General features: G+C 40.4%; 1 protein-coding gene across 2 annotated transcripts in view; it reads left to right on the top strand.

Annotated features, from left to right (window-relative positions):
- thsd7ba (thrombospondin, type I, domain containing 7Ba) overlaps positions 1-16458 on the top strand; it is a 156590-nt gene extending 140132 nt beyond the window's left edge. For both annotated transcript variants that reach the window (XM_029459384.1, XM_029459383.1), the window contains 11 exons: positions 2270-2414; positions 2697-2812; positions 3628-3745; positions 5343-5488; positions 6049-6217; positions 9840-10013; positions 12394-12489; positions 13668-13750; positions 14369-14564; positions 14894-14981; positions 15281-16458. In XM_029459384.1, coding sequence (XP_029315244.1) covers positions 2270-2414; positions 2697-2812; positions 3628-3745; positions 5343-5488; positions 6049-6217; positions 9840-10013; positions 12394-12489; positions 13668-13750; positions 14369-14564; positions 14894-14981; positions 15281-15362 — 1413 coding nt within the window. In that variant the 3' untranslated portion in view covers positions 15363-16458. The remainder of the gene's footprint in view (positions 1-2269; positions 2415-2696; positions 2813-3627; positions 3746-5342; positions 5489-6048; positions 6218-9839; positions 10014-12393; positions 12490-13667; positions 13751-14368; positions 14565-14893; positions 14982-15280) is intronic.
- The last annotated feature ends 22 nt before the right edge of the window (positions 16459-16480 follow it).

Raw genomic sequence — 16480 nt, 5'->3', positions numbered from 1 at the left:
GCTTTACTTTTCAGACCCCGATGCTGCCACTTGCTTGTAGATAAGAAATGAGCCGACTTAATTAATTGATTTTGTGAACTAAGCAGGTATTAATAGATGAAAATTGTTCTGAAATTGCTCCTTATCCATTAACAACCAAATGAGCAATTAAATATTAAAATTGCAGGGTCTCAAGTATGTAGCATACCAAGGCATGTGCATGTTTGTGTGACAGTTGGTATGAAAACATTAGGGGCTCACTGACTGCAACTGATTCATGAGCCTCACACAGAGGCCCTCATTAGGAGGTGACAGTGATGGAGGGGCATGGCGTGATGCATCAGGAGCAGAGGGACAAATGCAAGACCTTTATCAATAGAATTGTTCCACTTCACTCAAACAGTTCCTCCTCACATTTTCACACATCCGTTGCTTCGCTGTTCAAAGATTTCCATTCTCATGTAGTGTAACTTGACTGATTTGCATGCTAGCCTTGCATGTCCCCAAGTTGACACTAGGTAAATGTGGCACTCTTACATTTATCATAATTGATCTCTTAATTATTATCACACTTGTCTTCATCAGCCTTCAACTTCCCCGTGTAAAAGTCAATACCAAAGTAAAATCGGGTTTTTGCCAGTTTATCCTCTTTTCAGCATTATTCAGACATTCAGACTGAAAGTAGAGCATGTATAGCACACTGAAGGCAGCAGTTAGAATATGCATGTCAAGTAATGTTGATTTCCATTCAAACAGTGTCCTAGTTCTATCTAAGTCCTTAAGGATATAAGATGATGTTTAAACATATTTCTGTCAGTCATTTTGCATACTATAGATTCTCACACTAAAGTAATAACACCTTGTTTACAAAAACGAAACTGGAGCTTCAATACATAATTATGAGATACTTAGTCATAATTCTGAGATAGTATCTCATAGTTATGAGATAATATATAATCATAAGGTAAAACATTGTAGTTATAGAGATAATCTGTCATAAAAATAGATTTTGGGGATTTTAAAGATCAGAAATGGGTTTCCATAGGTGGGAAACAATATTTACTAAGAGTAGTTCTGGAGAGCTAGATGACTTACCACCATGAGACACATTAAGACTGGTGTGAAAACAACATGTCCGGGTTGTTGGCTAATTACACCCGGTTAACAGATTGAAACTAGCCTAATTTTCCAAATTGCCATGGTTTTCGTTTATTTCCATCATATAACATCACACATATCACACATCTTCCAGAACATATATCTCAACGGCTTTAAAAGTATAATAAGTATTATTTCATGTGTGCAACAACTACTGTTTTAAGACATTTTTACTTTACCCATATCAGTTATTCAGTGACATTTAAAAATCACTGCAGATGGAAATTCAAAAATCAACCCTCTTGACATTTAAATAAAATTAAAAACAATATTTTCTAGCAGTCTTCAAGTGGGTTACGTAGAGCAATAAGACACCATTCACTGTACTTTGATATCATCGAAATATCTCAACAACAACAAAAAATGATTGTGAAAGAGCAACGATTACGGCTTGTATGCTAATTACATCTTCATAAACATTATATTTGGTAGATTTTCCTCAAAGAAGACACAATGGGTAGAAAGTCAGGTTACTAAGTGTTGCGTCTTTTGGTATCACCAAAGTAAAGAGAAAAGACGGACTCTCCTTGAACTGGCTCATTAGATTTATTTTTCAATCCTTAAATGTGTGTCAGAGACCAAACAAATAGTAATCTCAAAGAAAGAGAATAGTTCATTGCCCTTTAGGGCATTGCTCTAAAGGGCAATTTGTTGTTTTTGGTTTGAATGCAAAGTCCTCAATTGTAAAGACAGTTATTAATAAATACAGCAAACAAAGTAACTGTATATCAATTTATCCTTTTGGGATTTTGCACATCACTCATAAACAAATGTTTTTGTCATTAAAAAACAAACGCCTGAACAATATTGCACAGTGTAATTACTGCAACCTGTTTGTTGCAGACCTTTAAGGCTTACATTTGGGGTTCCACAAAGTTACACTATTATTATGCAAATTGACACACTAACTCCTAACTCTTACTTTAGGTTCCCTTTATCATATCTCAAAGCGTGATTACAATTTAGTCATAATGTGTTGGTCATTGAATGTAAATGCTGGAGCAGCATTTCTTTGGCCTGCTGAAGGACTCCTAGAATCCAGCCATCTTTATTCCATCCGCCTCATCTCTGAAAATAAACCTATGCCCTTGACAATGACGTGTTTTTTGTTGATGCTGTCATTGCTGTGCAGCAATGTGACCGAGGAACAGCAAGGAACAGGAGCAGACACATCCTCCGCCTCCCAGCCTCTGAGAACTCGGCCTGTCCAGAGCTGGTCCAGTCGGAGCCCTGCGTCCTCAACAGCACCTGCTTCTCCTACCACTACGGAGTCTCAGGTGGGACTATCGACACATTAGGTCTGAGCTATAAGTGGATGAGTTGAGACAGGCTGACAGTATAGACATTTTAAAGCCAATGCTAAAGTATTGAACTGAATGAATGTGTGATGCAAGGTATGTGTGCTTGACCATGTTTGCCTGTATGAAACAACGTTAACAAGTAGAATTATGAGTTTAGCACAATGTTGCTGGTTAGACAGTGATCCTGCTGGCCTGGGCAAACGAGCTGGTCTGACAGTGATACTAATGTACAGATATTTTGCTGTGTGTGTATTGCAGACTGGAGTACATGCCAGCTGAGTGAACATGCCATCTGTGGTCAGGGTTCACGGTTGCGTCTCGTGGACTGTGTTCGCAGCGATGGCAAGATTATGGAGTTGCAGAAGTGCGAGCAGGTAATCACTGCTGTTTTGGATCAGATCATGCTACAGTTGGTGAAGTCAAATAGCTCCGGGTGTCCGGCCACAGCTACAACTGTTTTTTCTTTTCATATACCATATATTTGGAAATCTTAATCAATGCAGCCAGGGATGAGTGGAATGGAGTGTGCCAAAAGACTGAGAGCCCGCTAACAGGGAAAATTGGAATATTGTATTTTACTTATTTGAATATGAACTATTGATTTGTGCTGCAGCACAACACTTTTTCTTCTGTTCACACCGGCTCGTATATAATTGAAAGCCAAGTTGCCCAATTAGTTTAGATGAAAATATTTAATCTCCTAACACCTTTATGTTTCACTAAGCCGTTTGCCACCAAGCCATACGTTACTTAATTGTATTGCCTTGATTTAATCGTGTAAAGATAGATGCTGCTCTGAAAGAAGCTGCAAGTTACTATACATTCAATAACAGTATTTGCTGCAACATTTATAAGTGTGGGTTTCAAACTGGATATCAGTCTTGTTGCACAATCTGTACTAACTTAACTTCTTGTATATCCAGAATCATATTACACTATTGAGTGAAGGGAGTTTTGTGGGGATGAAGGCTGTGATGTTGTCGCCTCTGTGTTAAGTATAATGCCTATTAACACATGATTCCCTCTCATCATTTTTTTTTAGCTCAATAACATCTGAAAGCAAGGGTAATGGTAAAAGTCTTAATTTGCTGCAGCCTATGTAAAATATGGGAATATGGGCGCTCACTCTTTCTTGTCAGTGGAAATAATTAGCTAGCCCACCTCACAGCTCTGTTCTTGTTTTCTACAGTTTGGTCTGATCAACAAGTGGAAGCTGTCGGATAGCTGCGTGGTTGACTGTCCTGTCAGCTGTTTACTCTCTGAATGGTCGCCGTGGGCGGAATGTTCACACACCTGTGGTAACCAAGGTAGACACATGAGCAAACAAACTTAACTGCACAAATGGGAACACCTACCTGATAAACAGACACAGAGATGACCACATGTGCAGCGCCTCATTATTCCTTCTACTCAGGCATTCACCAAGATGTTGAATTGTGCATGAATACATTTAAATGCATTAAATGTGTACGAGTATGTGTCATCCAAAGCCGTATTTAACAGGGAAACAGTGTGCTGATTATTTTTCCTTCAATGATGTATATATTAATATTTCCATTTATTATTCTGTATGAAGCCCAGTTTTGTAAATTAACACAGGCATCTTTGCTTTATGAGGTTACATTGAACGGCAGGTTTATTTAAACTAAATTTTATACAGGTCACCTTTATGGATGTCATAAATGATTCAGAGCGCCTAAATAAAATATATACCCTTCCTCTGCATGGTTTCAAAAATGCAATTAGTAACCACAAACCTATGGCATGTTCATCATCACTTTGAGAAAGCCATGTTATAACCTCATGCAATATACAAAAGGTAATGACTTAACCTGGATGCATACATTGTTTTCCCAGGTCTCCCTGAGCCAATATCCCAGGGAGAAAGCTTATTATTCTTTTAATTAGAGAGACTCAACAGCATCTTCTTAAGTTCATTAAATTTAATTTGTCGTTGGCTATCTGTCCCCTCACAGTTAACCGCTCATTCCAATAAGCTCACTCTTACACAGGCTTTCAACTGAGGATTTAAACTCACAACTCTTTCTGTCTCGCTCCGTCACTGTTGCTGTGACTCTGTTCCTGCCACATTCCCTGTTCATTTTCACACATTGTGAAACACATCTGTCAGCCTTGATGAAGGATTTGCGTCGCATCTGTGTCAGACAACGCAAGGATCTTGTTCTGTCAGGATCCCATGGGAGCGCTAATGTTTTGGTTTGATTTTTGAGATGGCAGAGCTGAATGTCCTTTTGATATGTCTGCCTGGGGCCCATGGAGCTCAGCATCTCCCCTGACATAACACAAACACACACAACTTCTGTCTTAACTGGAAGGCTGACTGAGGCCAGGCCATGCTTTTACTGAGCCTCACAGTAACCAGACACTGAGCCATTACTCTGTGGCCAGTCCTTTTTACTGTTGCCATTTACCCAACTTTCCATTTCACCCATTATTAATGACTCACTTGGACAATTCACTTGTGTATGAAACTATTAGATCTGTGCATAAAGTGGCACTGTGGCGCAGATGTATGGTGCTTGTCATGACGAAAACATGTCATGAGCTAAACAGAAGGCACAGCCTCTTTTCACTCCTAAATAAATCATCATCATTCATTTCAGCCACTCATCTTTTAACTGCTATTTTACGGAGCCTTATGTTTGTGAAATGATGCAGTTCCTTTCTCTCGCTCTCAATCACATGTACTTTATTCCTATGAATTCTACAGTGTTTTTGTTTTTTATTCAAAGAGTTTGTCATGCCCTGGAGGTCACTATTTTTGGGACTCATAAATATAAAGGCAAAAAGAATGTTTAGATCTATACATACAGTTTGCAAATGTACTTGGGCCTCCTCTGGTCTATTGTTAGCTAACGGCGGGTCGGCTTTGTTGTTCTCCAGCTCAGTCAGTACGCACCAGGAGAATCCTGCAGGAGGCTCATGAAGAGGGTCGGCCTTGTCCCAACCAGCTGACCCACACCAAGCCATGTACCATAAGACCTTGCTATAGGTGGCTGCTAAGTGACTGGTCCCCTTGCACTGTTGAGGTACAACCTGCCCGGTTAATGCTTGATTGTTAAAATTTCCTACCTTTATGTAATTTCATCATGTATTTACCAAGGGTGCCCACTTGCAACATTGCAACAACAAACAAAAAAAACTCTTGCTTTTTGGTTTTGTTAACCATCAGTTATTCTCTGCATTACTTTTTTCAAATATGTGCAGTTTGGAATGACATCACACTAAACTGCCACATTTCTTAAATGTACCCTGTGGAGTATTGACCACTAGTAGTGCTATGGAGTAATATTTTGTATTGGAGTCACACTATTTCACTGACCTCAAGGTGGCGGTAACACATAATGAAATTCAGGAAAACAAGAAGACTGCTAGCAATTAAATATGAAAGTTATAATAAAAAAGATTTATGAAAATTCTAATTATGTGTGTATAAACACGTGTGCTGGTGAGTAACACTTAATGTTAGGAGAAACTTTGTGTACAAGAAAAGTCCACCGGGCACCTTTAACCTCTTTAAAGGAGCAGTTTGTAGGCAGTAGATTTGGTAAACCTTACAAAGATCCTATTTGTGTGTGCGCTCATGCAGGATGCACAGTGTGGTGAGGGGCTTCGGAAAAGGAGCCTGTCATGTGTCGTCCACCGAGGCACCTGGCCCGAGTCTCCTCCTCAGCAAGTCGACGAGGAGCTTTGTGGAGACAAACTGAGGCAGTGGATCCAACAGGAGATGGAGCAGCCCTGCTTCGTCCCCTGCCCAGGTAAAGCTGCATATTTGCTTTACAAATGTATCGACATTTAGTATATGAAGTGTTGTTATTGATGTAATTGCGTGAAATATACAATATATTCTAATTTTGTAATTGACTCAAATTGACCAAAACGACTACTACTACTTGCATGAATTATGTATTACTTTGTTGTCATTCTGGATTCGTAATGGAAATAATTCACTTGCTTCATAATCAATAATCTTGTTTATGAAAGCAAACTCATTTGCTTGAATCTGCCAATACTCTGTCCCTTCTCCCAATTGGTTGACATTTCAGCAGCCATGTAATTATTGCAAAATCAATAAACATCATAAAATAACTAATGAATGTTTTAGCTCTACATTATCTGGACGAACATTTCCAGTAACAAATTGTTAAAATACACGCAATGACCACTTGGAAAGAAGATAGTTCACATGATTTCTTAATGCAGAACCTAAGAGCCTCAATGCTGCAAAAGTCAATACTTTGTAACTAAAAGCGAGACGGATTTTACAATCAGATATTTTAAAAAACTATTGATTTCTTAAACTACATTATGTAACAAACCAGAAATACATAAAGAGTAAAAAATCATCCTGAGCTAAATGAAACAATTTACAACAATGAGATTTCTGCAGATTTTCCAATGGCAATAATGCAACAACAGAATGAAACTAGTTTTAAGTAGCAGCTTTGATAAAAATGTTTGCTATTGCAGAAGCAGTGTATGATAGACATGTGAGATAACAAAACTAAATTATGTTTGTTCTAGTTTACCCTAATTTCCCAATTTGCATTACAATGATGAAGCACCAAGTGCAGGCATAGTGATGCGGGCTGGCAGTAAAAGCAGCGATGGCACCCAGAGATACAAGACGTAGAAGGTGGGGCTACATGAAAATATTGAGCTGCATGTGTTGTCCCTCTATCAGCCAAATCAGCTGCTGAAGTCATGAACCTCATCACAATTAAACACAACTTTATTTGAGAGCTGTAGAATGACCACCACTGAGCCTCCAGAAAAGCAAAACATGTTTACTTTGAGTTCCTGGAAAGAAATCTAAAGAGAGACAGTTGGCATATCATTTTAAAAACAAGAAAACTTGCCTCATATATCGTCAAATAAATTTCCTTTTTAAGTAGTTTATTTAATTAGCCAATAACAACTAGCCTAAACTGAAATTGCCTATTGATTATACCCCCATTATATGTCTGTGTCATGAAATCTGCAGGAGATGTGTTATAGCCTATAATTTAGCAAAACTGCATGAAAATTAAAACAGTGTGTGGGTGGAAAACACTAAGAAACATTCTAAGAATTTTAATTAACACAGTTTGCTTGCTGTAGTATTATGCCTTGTATAATATTCCTATATGACTTCTGCATATAGTACTTTGTGCCTTTGTGTGATATTGAACATCACTATATATCTTAAAATATCCATTGAGTAACTTGTGATATTGCTCTGTCATCAACATTGTATTTGTGCCGGGTGACTTTGTCTGTCACAGGTGCATCACATAGCATTCTGATCTTAGGAAAATGACACCGCTAAACTTTATAAATTATGATCTCCTGTCTAGGTCAATAATTACAAAGTAAATCAGGTGCTAATTACACAGAGATTACACTTATAACTTGAATGAATGGTCCTGCATGTTCATGTACTTACATATATCTAGCAATGCAGCGCTGTACAGCCGGCCACTGCTGTACACTCCTGATATGCTTCAGTTGAAGGTCTATATCAACTTGTTTTCCTTGCAATTTTAACAGTGTTACTGCACTCACTTGGCAGTCTGCGGTACACATCAAACCACTCTACAACCACATGCACGTTGTTTTCTGTGATGGCTAATGGTTTACCAGTGCTGGCAGAGTGCTGCCTTCGTGTTGTACTTTAACAGTAAAGCGGACTTGAAGAAAAAGTTGATTTACTCTTACTTTCTGTTTAAGAAAATGTAACCTTTAAGACATTTTGAAATTGAGTGAGACATTGAATTTGAACTGTCACACAGTGTTTTAAATTGATCATTTTGACAAGGAAATGATGGACCTATAGCATGAAGCATTACCATATTCTTTAATTGCATAATTATATTTTTTATTCACTTTTAGGCCACAGTGTGGATGTAGCATTTACCTCAGCTGACCTAAATAACCTGCTTCACCGTCTGGCTTTCTGCACTGAAAATCATGTCAAAATAATGAAGCTTTATTGTCCTTCAGCCCACTTAGCTGGTGTGCAAGCCAGCTACACAAGTAACAGAATATATCAGATGTTGTGTCATTGTTAAAAGAGAATCATTACCGTCTGATAAAAAGACATCTCTGATCTCCTTTGCCATGGCTCTTGTTAGCTTTTGCTATGAAGAGACACCATCTTGCAGTGCTTGCTTTTGCTCATCTGCCCCTCGCTCTCCTCTGATCCTCGTCTTGTTTCATCACTCATCCAGCCCTTGCTGTGTGCCTTGGCTCAGCATCAGAAGTGTTTGAGTGTCGGAGCAGAAGCGTGTGTATTTGTGTCCGTATGTGTGTTGGTGTGAAGGTGGAAGTCGCAGTGTGGGGGCCGAGGGAGGGGCTGCCAACATGTATGTGATGTACAGTATGTGTGTACGTGTGTGTTGCTGTATCCTGCAGCTTTAGCCACAGCATGCTTCCACAGGCGTAGCAGCATGAGCGAAGGGCTGATAGAGTGGATCCGTATAACGATGAAAAGTAATGATATGCGTCAGTCACTAATGGGCGTTCAGGGCAGAGAATCAGAGGGTTCTTCTGGCTGAGAGGCTGTGGCAGCGGGTGATATCACTACAAGCTGACCGTATCAAGGATTACATGGGAGCAGAAAGCAAGTGTTGACATGTTATTTGTAGAGTCACAGAATACATCAACCGGTGTTTATCCACTAAAACTATTTTGCGTCTCCTAAGAGACACGTTCTATATTGGTTGTTGCTTTTACAGTTGGGCACAGAGTTATAGCTTGTATTGTATCATTTATAGCTCTGGTTGGTCTATTATTTCTGAATACCCACTGGGCTGTCTGAGTAATTTGTTTTTGTGCATTTGGTACATTATTAGCCGCAGATGTGTGCTGAAGCTGGTTCCCATCTTTTTTAAATGTTCCTGGAGCTTGCAGGGGAGCCAATACAAAGTTCCATGAAATAGCGTTGGCAAGATGATTGTGGACCCTCTTGTCCACAGTCAGGGATAGTTATGACAGAGAGGAGTGGTAGTGTCACACACACGCTTTATTCTCACACAGGTAGATTTTATACACAGGCACAGCTGACACAGGTCGCTCTCCTGTCGGTCGCTCTGCTGTCCGCTGCTCTCCAGGCTGCTCTGCTCGTGGCTGCAGAAGCGTCTCCGTCTAGTCTCGAACCCAGCCTACTGCAAGAGAACCGAACCAGGCCATCACCATGCATTTATTATGTGACTGACTACCTGATTCCGTTCAGCTGTCTGGCCTCCAGCTGGGACACTCCTGTCTCTCCCCAGCAGCCGGCGCCCTAACCACACCCCACTGCCACAATGATATTAACCACCCTCAAGTAAGAAAGTCTGACAGTGTTATTGATTAAGTTGTGCTCATCAGTGATGTATTTCTATCTCTTTCTGCCCTCAGGAGACTGTCATTTGACTGTGTGGTCGTCTTGGAGCTCTTGCCAGCTGACCTGCCTGGAGGGGCGGAGTTTCGAGACCACTGGTCGGCAAGCTCGCTCTAGAGCTGTGATCATTCAGGTCATGGAGAACCAGGGAAGCTGCCCACATCAAGCCTTTGAGAGCCAGCCCTGTAAAGGTACTGAGGAAACTATTTGTAGTGATACAAATATACATATATTATGATGAGATCTATACATAACTTGATTTGAGAGCCTTACTTGAAGCAACTATAATTAATATTGTGATATTAACAATGGATTGGATTGTATGTGAAAAAGGTTTGTATTGACAAACTCGCAGTGAATTATCCCCCAACTCTGCATTTTGTGGGGGCGGTTTTCGGTGAACAATCTCAGATAAACCCACTATGCTCAACCTGCTCAGCACTATGACATGCAAAGACAATGATTGGCGGCTGAACATAGTGGAGCATTTATCGGCTAAAAGAGCCAACAATTTCCCTCAGGAGTTGGTGGATTCCAAAAACAGCTAAAAGGAGAGTGAATTTTGGACGGACACAACAAATGAATGCTAATGCTGATTTATGTGTTCTTGTTCTTAAATTGTTTGCAAACATGTTAGTTTGCTGACCCTAAGTACACCTGAAAATACAGTATATATAATATATTAGTGATGTTTAAAATTTAACTTAACACTAAGATGAAAACGTTGTTTCACTGGTTGAATGCTTCGAGGCTTTTACACCTGTTACCACACGCAGCTGTGATGTCAGGGTGTACTGGAAAAACCCTAGCGTACACTTCTACATCACTGCAGCCATGGGGCGAACCCCATCCACAGGAGGTCAGCAAAAACTAGATTTTAACTGGTTGACCTTTATTCTCTCTATAAATAGTCAACCATTTAGATGACAAGCCTTGGGTATTTAAGAACGAAAGCCACTGATCCTCAAGATGTAACAATGAAGTGGACATTGTCTCCTAATAAACCTTCAATACACTTCAGATCTTTTCATGAGGGCCACAAACAGATTTTTTATTTCATCCCGTTAAACTATACTTCAATGTTTATCAGTGTGTGTAATTGACTTTTTGACCATTTCCTTGTTTATTTTTTGTAGATGTGCTTCCTACCTTTTTCCCATTGTTTCATAAGATAAACTTGTACTTTTTTGATTGCTGCACATACTTTCATAATTTAAGTATTAAGGCTCTTGCCAGCTCGCTTTTCCATCAATAATTAGCTGCAATTGAAAGTTGAATGTATAAGGGTAATTGTCAGGTACTTGGCATTTATTTTACTTTTACCATTTCATTTAACTGCACTTTGTAGCTAAATGTGTGACTTTAATGTATATACTTCCTTTTCTGTGCTGTTTCTTCTACTCAGAATCTTGCACATTACATACGTCATAAAATCAGGCTCAAGTGTCTTTGATTGTTCCTCTGGAGTTCCTTTTAGAAAATTACTACATTTCCAACCAATTTCTACCCTCTCATTTCCTCCAAAGAGACCCTATTCTTGAAGCACACTGCTTCCGAGAAAAGTATTGTCATTATAAACACAATATGTCTTACCTTATATATTATGAAGTAGTGAGGCAGCAGGAGAAGTGGTGGTTAATGTCCATCGGAGCCTAACAACAGGTCCGGATGCCCAACACATTACATTACATTACATGTATTTTCATTTAGCGACTTTATATCCATGGGGAGCTCCTTCCACCATTTTGGAGCCAGGATAGCACACAGGCGGGCTTTGTTTGAGAGGAATCTGGGTCCCACACGCAGTGAGGGAGCAGCGAGCCGATTGGCCGATGCAGAGCGAAGTGAACGAGCTGGGGTGTATGGTTCGACCATGGCCTGGATGTAGGAAGGGGCTGATCCATTCACAGCACAGTAGGCCAGCACCAGAGTCTTGAAGCAGATTCAGGCCGCCACTGGTAGCCAGTGAAGGGAGCGGAGAAGCGGTGTAGTGTGGGAGAACTTGGGTAGATTGAAGACCAGTCGAGCTGCTTCATTCTGGATGAGCTGTAGAGGCCGGATGGCACATGTAGGCAGTCCAGCAAGGAGGGAGTTGCAGTAGTCAAGGTGAGAGATGACAAGAGCCTGGGCAAGAACCTGCGTCACCTTCTGAGTCAGTAGGGGCCGTATCCTCCTGATGTTGTACAGAGTGTGTCTGCAGGAGTGGGTTGTTGCAGCGATGTTGGTACTGAAGGACAGTTGGTCGTCCAGTGTCACACCCAGATTCCTTGCAGTCCGAGTCGGGAAAACAACAGAGGTGCCGATGTTGATGTTAAGTTCTTGGATGGGAGAGCCCTTCCCCGGAAGGAAAAACGGTTTGTTCTTGTTAAGGTTGAGTTTTAAGTGGAGTCGAACATCCACTGAGAGATGTCAGCCAAACAAGCAAAGTGGTGAGTCAACAAGGGTCCGACAGAGACCCTCTCCAAGTTACCCTGTACGTGCGGTCCTTTAGGTAAGATTCGAGAAGCGAGAGAGCAGACACAGCACAAGCTGCTAATGAGCATCGTCTCTGCCTCTCTGCCATTGCTACAGGTGGAAAATGTCACAGTTACCAGTGGAGGATGGGAGGATGGAGCAACAATAAGAGGGCGGTGTGGTGCCAGCGCTCAGATGGTGTCAATGTCACAGGTGAGTAGTTGCCTTTTCTTCTGGTCACCGTAGAAGTCTCATGCAGAAGCACTCGTAGCAACACACATTCTTATGGAAATATGAATGTCTATGTACATCTGGCCTAATGCAGACTGCAGCTGAAAGTGTCCCAGTTCTGTTTTTGTTCCCTCAATCAGTGTGAGCAGCAAAAAGCTGCTCAAGGTCTAATTTTTAAATTCTGTCTGGATTACATGTATATGTGCTATGATATCAAATTGTTTGATCTCTCAAAAGGGAATTTGTAAGCATTGCTATAACGGTAAGTGAATCTTCTTTCATTCATCTGAGAAATATGTCACACCGGTAATTTTGGCAGAGATGGTTGCAGCAGGTGGTTTAAAAATACATTTAGAATGGATTTCTTTTATTGGATAGGGAGGTAATTGATACGTTTAGAAACAAGCGAGACAGGTGGATACAAAAGTCGATGTGATGTGTTTTGCAAATGTGTTAATCTCTGTTTACAATATGTTTATACTTTATATGGGTTATACCCTACAAGAGATATAATCAGTAACTTTACCCCATGCAAGAAAATCTGATTATGCATAATAGGTTGCAGTGTGTACTTCCTGTACTTTATGTCTCTCTCACACTCCCACACATATAGTAACACACACACACAAATAATCATTTTAGTATAGTGTGCTGGTTGAATTTAACACCTTATTTGATCTGCCAATACACAGTGCAGCCACCATTGATTTTTCCTCTCCCTCTTAACATAAGTAATCAATAATCCAGACTCTGAGCTGGGAGGCTTTCAATCCATATAAATATAACCATGCATTTGTATTTGTGGGAAGAAAAGCAGGAATATAGAAACAGAACAAAGATAATAGCGCTGTGGGAATGAAAGCTTTAGGCGAGCTTGATGTTCTTTAAATAGTGGGTGAATGTGATCTTATCGCTGTAAGGAAGTGTTTCTGGCAAATATCAGCCAAGAAGGGATAACCTCCCTCTGCAGAGAAGGCAAGAGCCCAAGGCATTACTCTTTGATATTTTGACATGCAATTTTCCATGTTGGAATTAAAATGTTCACAAATTGATCAGGGACCCTGATAGGCAACTGAGCCCATTAATCAGGTGTGACAGTACATTAATTTAGTGATCAATGGGTAAAGGAACAGAAATAAGAACCTGTTGTCTTCCTCCAGGGGGTTGTTACCCACAGAAAAGGCCCACCACGGTCAGACACTGCCATCCTCCGTGCACGAAACCCTTCTCACACTGCACACCGGTAAGATCATTGTTCTTTGATTAGGCAGCTGTGATCTGTGTAACTGTTTCCGTGTGTTTTGCAGTTTCCTGCTGATACCACATTTTAGGAGGAGTTAAATGGATTAGATAGATGCCATTTCTCATTGTCAAGAACGGGCATTTAAAGCATAATGACATTAATACCAATGAATGCGGGCTCAGTGTCAGATAAGGACTACACCTAGATGTGTTTTAGAGTTTTACTGCCCCTTAGAGTACCCTTTACGTAACTGCAGTTAAAAATGCAAAACTGTGTAGAACTGATGCATTTAAAAGGCATTGGACATGTGTTTGTAATTTAGATGCTTAATGCAGATGAAATTAATCAAAAGTGGTGCTTATAATGCTTGAAAAGCTAATGCTGTGATTTGCCATATTGCATTTGGTCCCAGTGTGTGTGAGCCTTTATTCTGGCTTGGGCTCATTCTCATATCATTTGAAATCTGAAAGGTGCTGGTGTACTCTACCCCCTGAGGAGCACACTGCGTTAAATGCAGAAATGTTAGTTAGGTTGTTCAGCAGTGTTTGCAGTGCTGGGAAAATAACGACCGCAGTCGTCTTGTGTTGGCTGTAAATGATGTTCTCCCTTCCAATGCAGAGCGGAGTGTGTGGGTGTGAGAAGGGTTACACTGAAGTGATGACCACACACGGCTTCCTGGACTACTGCACCAGAACCCCGGGGGTGGACAACAACAAGAAAGCTGATGTGAAAACCAACTCTGGAAGATTAAAACCCGGGCCGTCTCAGGCACAGGACCTGTTCAGCGAGTGGACCTTACAACCTGTTGGCCCAGGTACTGAAATGAAAATCATCTTAAAAGCTTGTCCAGTGTGCCTAAGATCCTTCATACCTTTGAACCTGCCTTTGTAGATCTAGGATCTATGGGCTGGGGGTGGAATCCATTCTACTGAAAGTCAATGTCTTAAATTGGCTTACCGTTATATGCTGTCAAAAAAAGAACTCAGTGAACCATAAAAATGTCAAGAAATTCTAGTTCCTCCTGATGAAAAGAGAATAAACTTACTGCTTCATTCTGAAATGTGAGAAAAGATGTTCTAAAGATCTCCAGACAATAGATATAGATGTAAAACATTGTATGAAAACTGCTTTTTGATTTCACAGATGGAAGAGTAAAGCTGTGGGTTTACGCCGTGACTGCCGTTGGATTCATCTTAATACTCTTCATTATTGCATTATCATTCCTGGTCTGGTGTGTACTTTTTTGCTTTCTTAAGAGAATTCCTTACAATGCACAAATTTAAGAACAATAGAGCCATTGTAGGCCACACGTCATAGTAGGTGAGAACAGACTGAACAGAAGATTCCTTACCATCTGCTTTCCTTGAAAAGAACCTTGTCAAGTATGAGTTATATTCCTCAAAGTAGTTTGTCTGCTGTGTGCAGCTGCTATCAGATAATGGAATTCTTTGTAAAGACCAAAATAAAGTTGGGCTGTTCTGCAAAGTCAGATATGCTGTCAACTTTTCTTTTCTTGTCTATTTATTCCAGTAAGCCATCCAAAACCACTAAGACGTCTCTTCCACCGCAGAAGCCCTTGACCCTGGCTTACGATGGTGACATGGATATGTAACCAGGTGCTACACCTCACACGGACGCGCTCGGCCTCGAACAGACTCCGGACTGCGTTTAGATTGTTAGCACGTCCATCACATACCACTGAATGTTGGCCACTTTGAGATGGGGTGACCATTTGCTGTAGTGCCAGTTGTATTGCAAAAATGCAGCGGACAGATAGCGATGATTGCACCTGAATTTGCTGCTGAAGGGCGACGTAGCCAAGAATTTTGGCTTTAACCAACTGACCTTCCCGGAGAAGAGGAGCCAAAGCCAAGATTGGTGGAAAGGAGACAAAAGGTTTCTAGTCGTAGGAAATAAATGGACCTGTAATTTCTTTTTTTAACTGCTTGCAATGTGAACACACAGTGGAAGTACTGTTTGTAACTCACAAGTTATGACTACTCCGAAAAGGCAAAGACAAAGTGGATCCACTGAGTTGATATTTTAGTTTTTTCGTGTGTCAAGAATCAGAGGGTCCACCTGAAGATTTGTCTCGTCTTTGTGTCGAAGAGGGAGACAAAACCTCTTGAGTCAGTCGTCACTCATGACATTCAAAGATGGAACAACAGAACATTTGACATTTGACTTTGTCTCATCAGTGCCGGATCTTTGTAAAAGGAAATGCCACACACCTTTTAGGTAAACAAACAGCCTTTTTTGAATTCCTGAGAATGAACAAGATGTTCTATGCACTACGTTAGTGCTGATTCACTTTTGTTTTTTCCTTTCAAATGACTTTTCTAGTGTTTTAATTGTAATTCAAGTTGTTGCTGTCAGATTGTGTTTTGTTGATGATGCCATTTGTTGTGTATATGAGGAAACCAAAAGCAGGCTTGCCTTGAGTTCAATAATACGATGATGCAGTAATTTCTCCTTCCCTGAGTCTCAGAAGAGTCTCGACCACTGAGGACTAAACTAAGAAAAAACCTTGAAATTGTGATGACAAATGCAGTCAAGAATGAACAGAAAAACTAAATACACAGACCGTTAATGCAAATTATCAAATACCAGCATGAAAAAGATCATACCTCATACATACCTTTTTATCAAATGCAAAACAAAAAAGCACTGTTCACCAAAACAGATACAAGAATAGAGACCCACTGGTATTTTAGAGCAAATATGTTTAAC

This window comes from Cottoperca gobio, chromosome 21 (assembly GCF_900634415.1).
Source record: "Cottoperca gobio chromosome 21, fCotGob3.1, whole genome shotgun sequence".
Lineage (NCBI taxonomy): Eukaryota > Metazoa > Chordata > Actinopteri > Perciformes > Bovichtidae > Cottoperca > Cottoperca gobio.
Note: the sequence above shows the minus strand (reverse complement) of the source record. Positions and strands in the feature narration are given on the sequence as shown.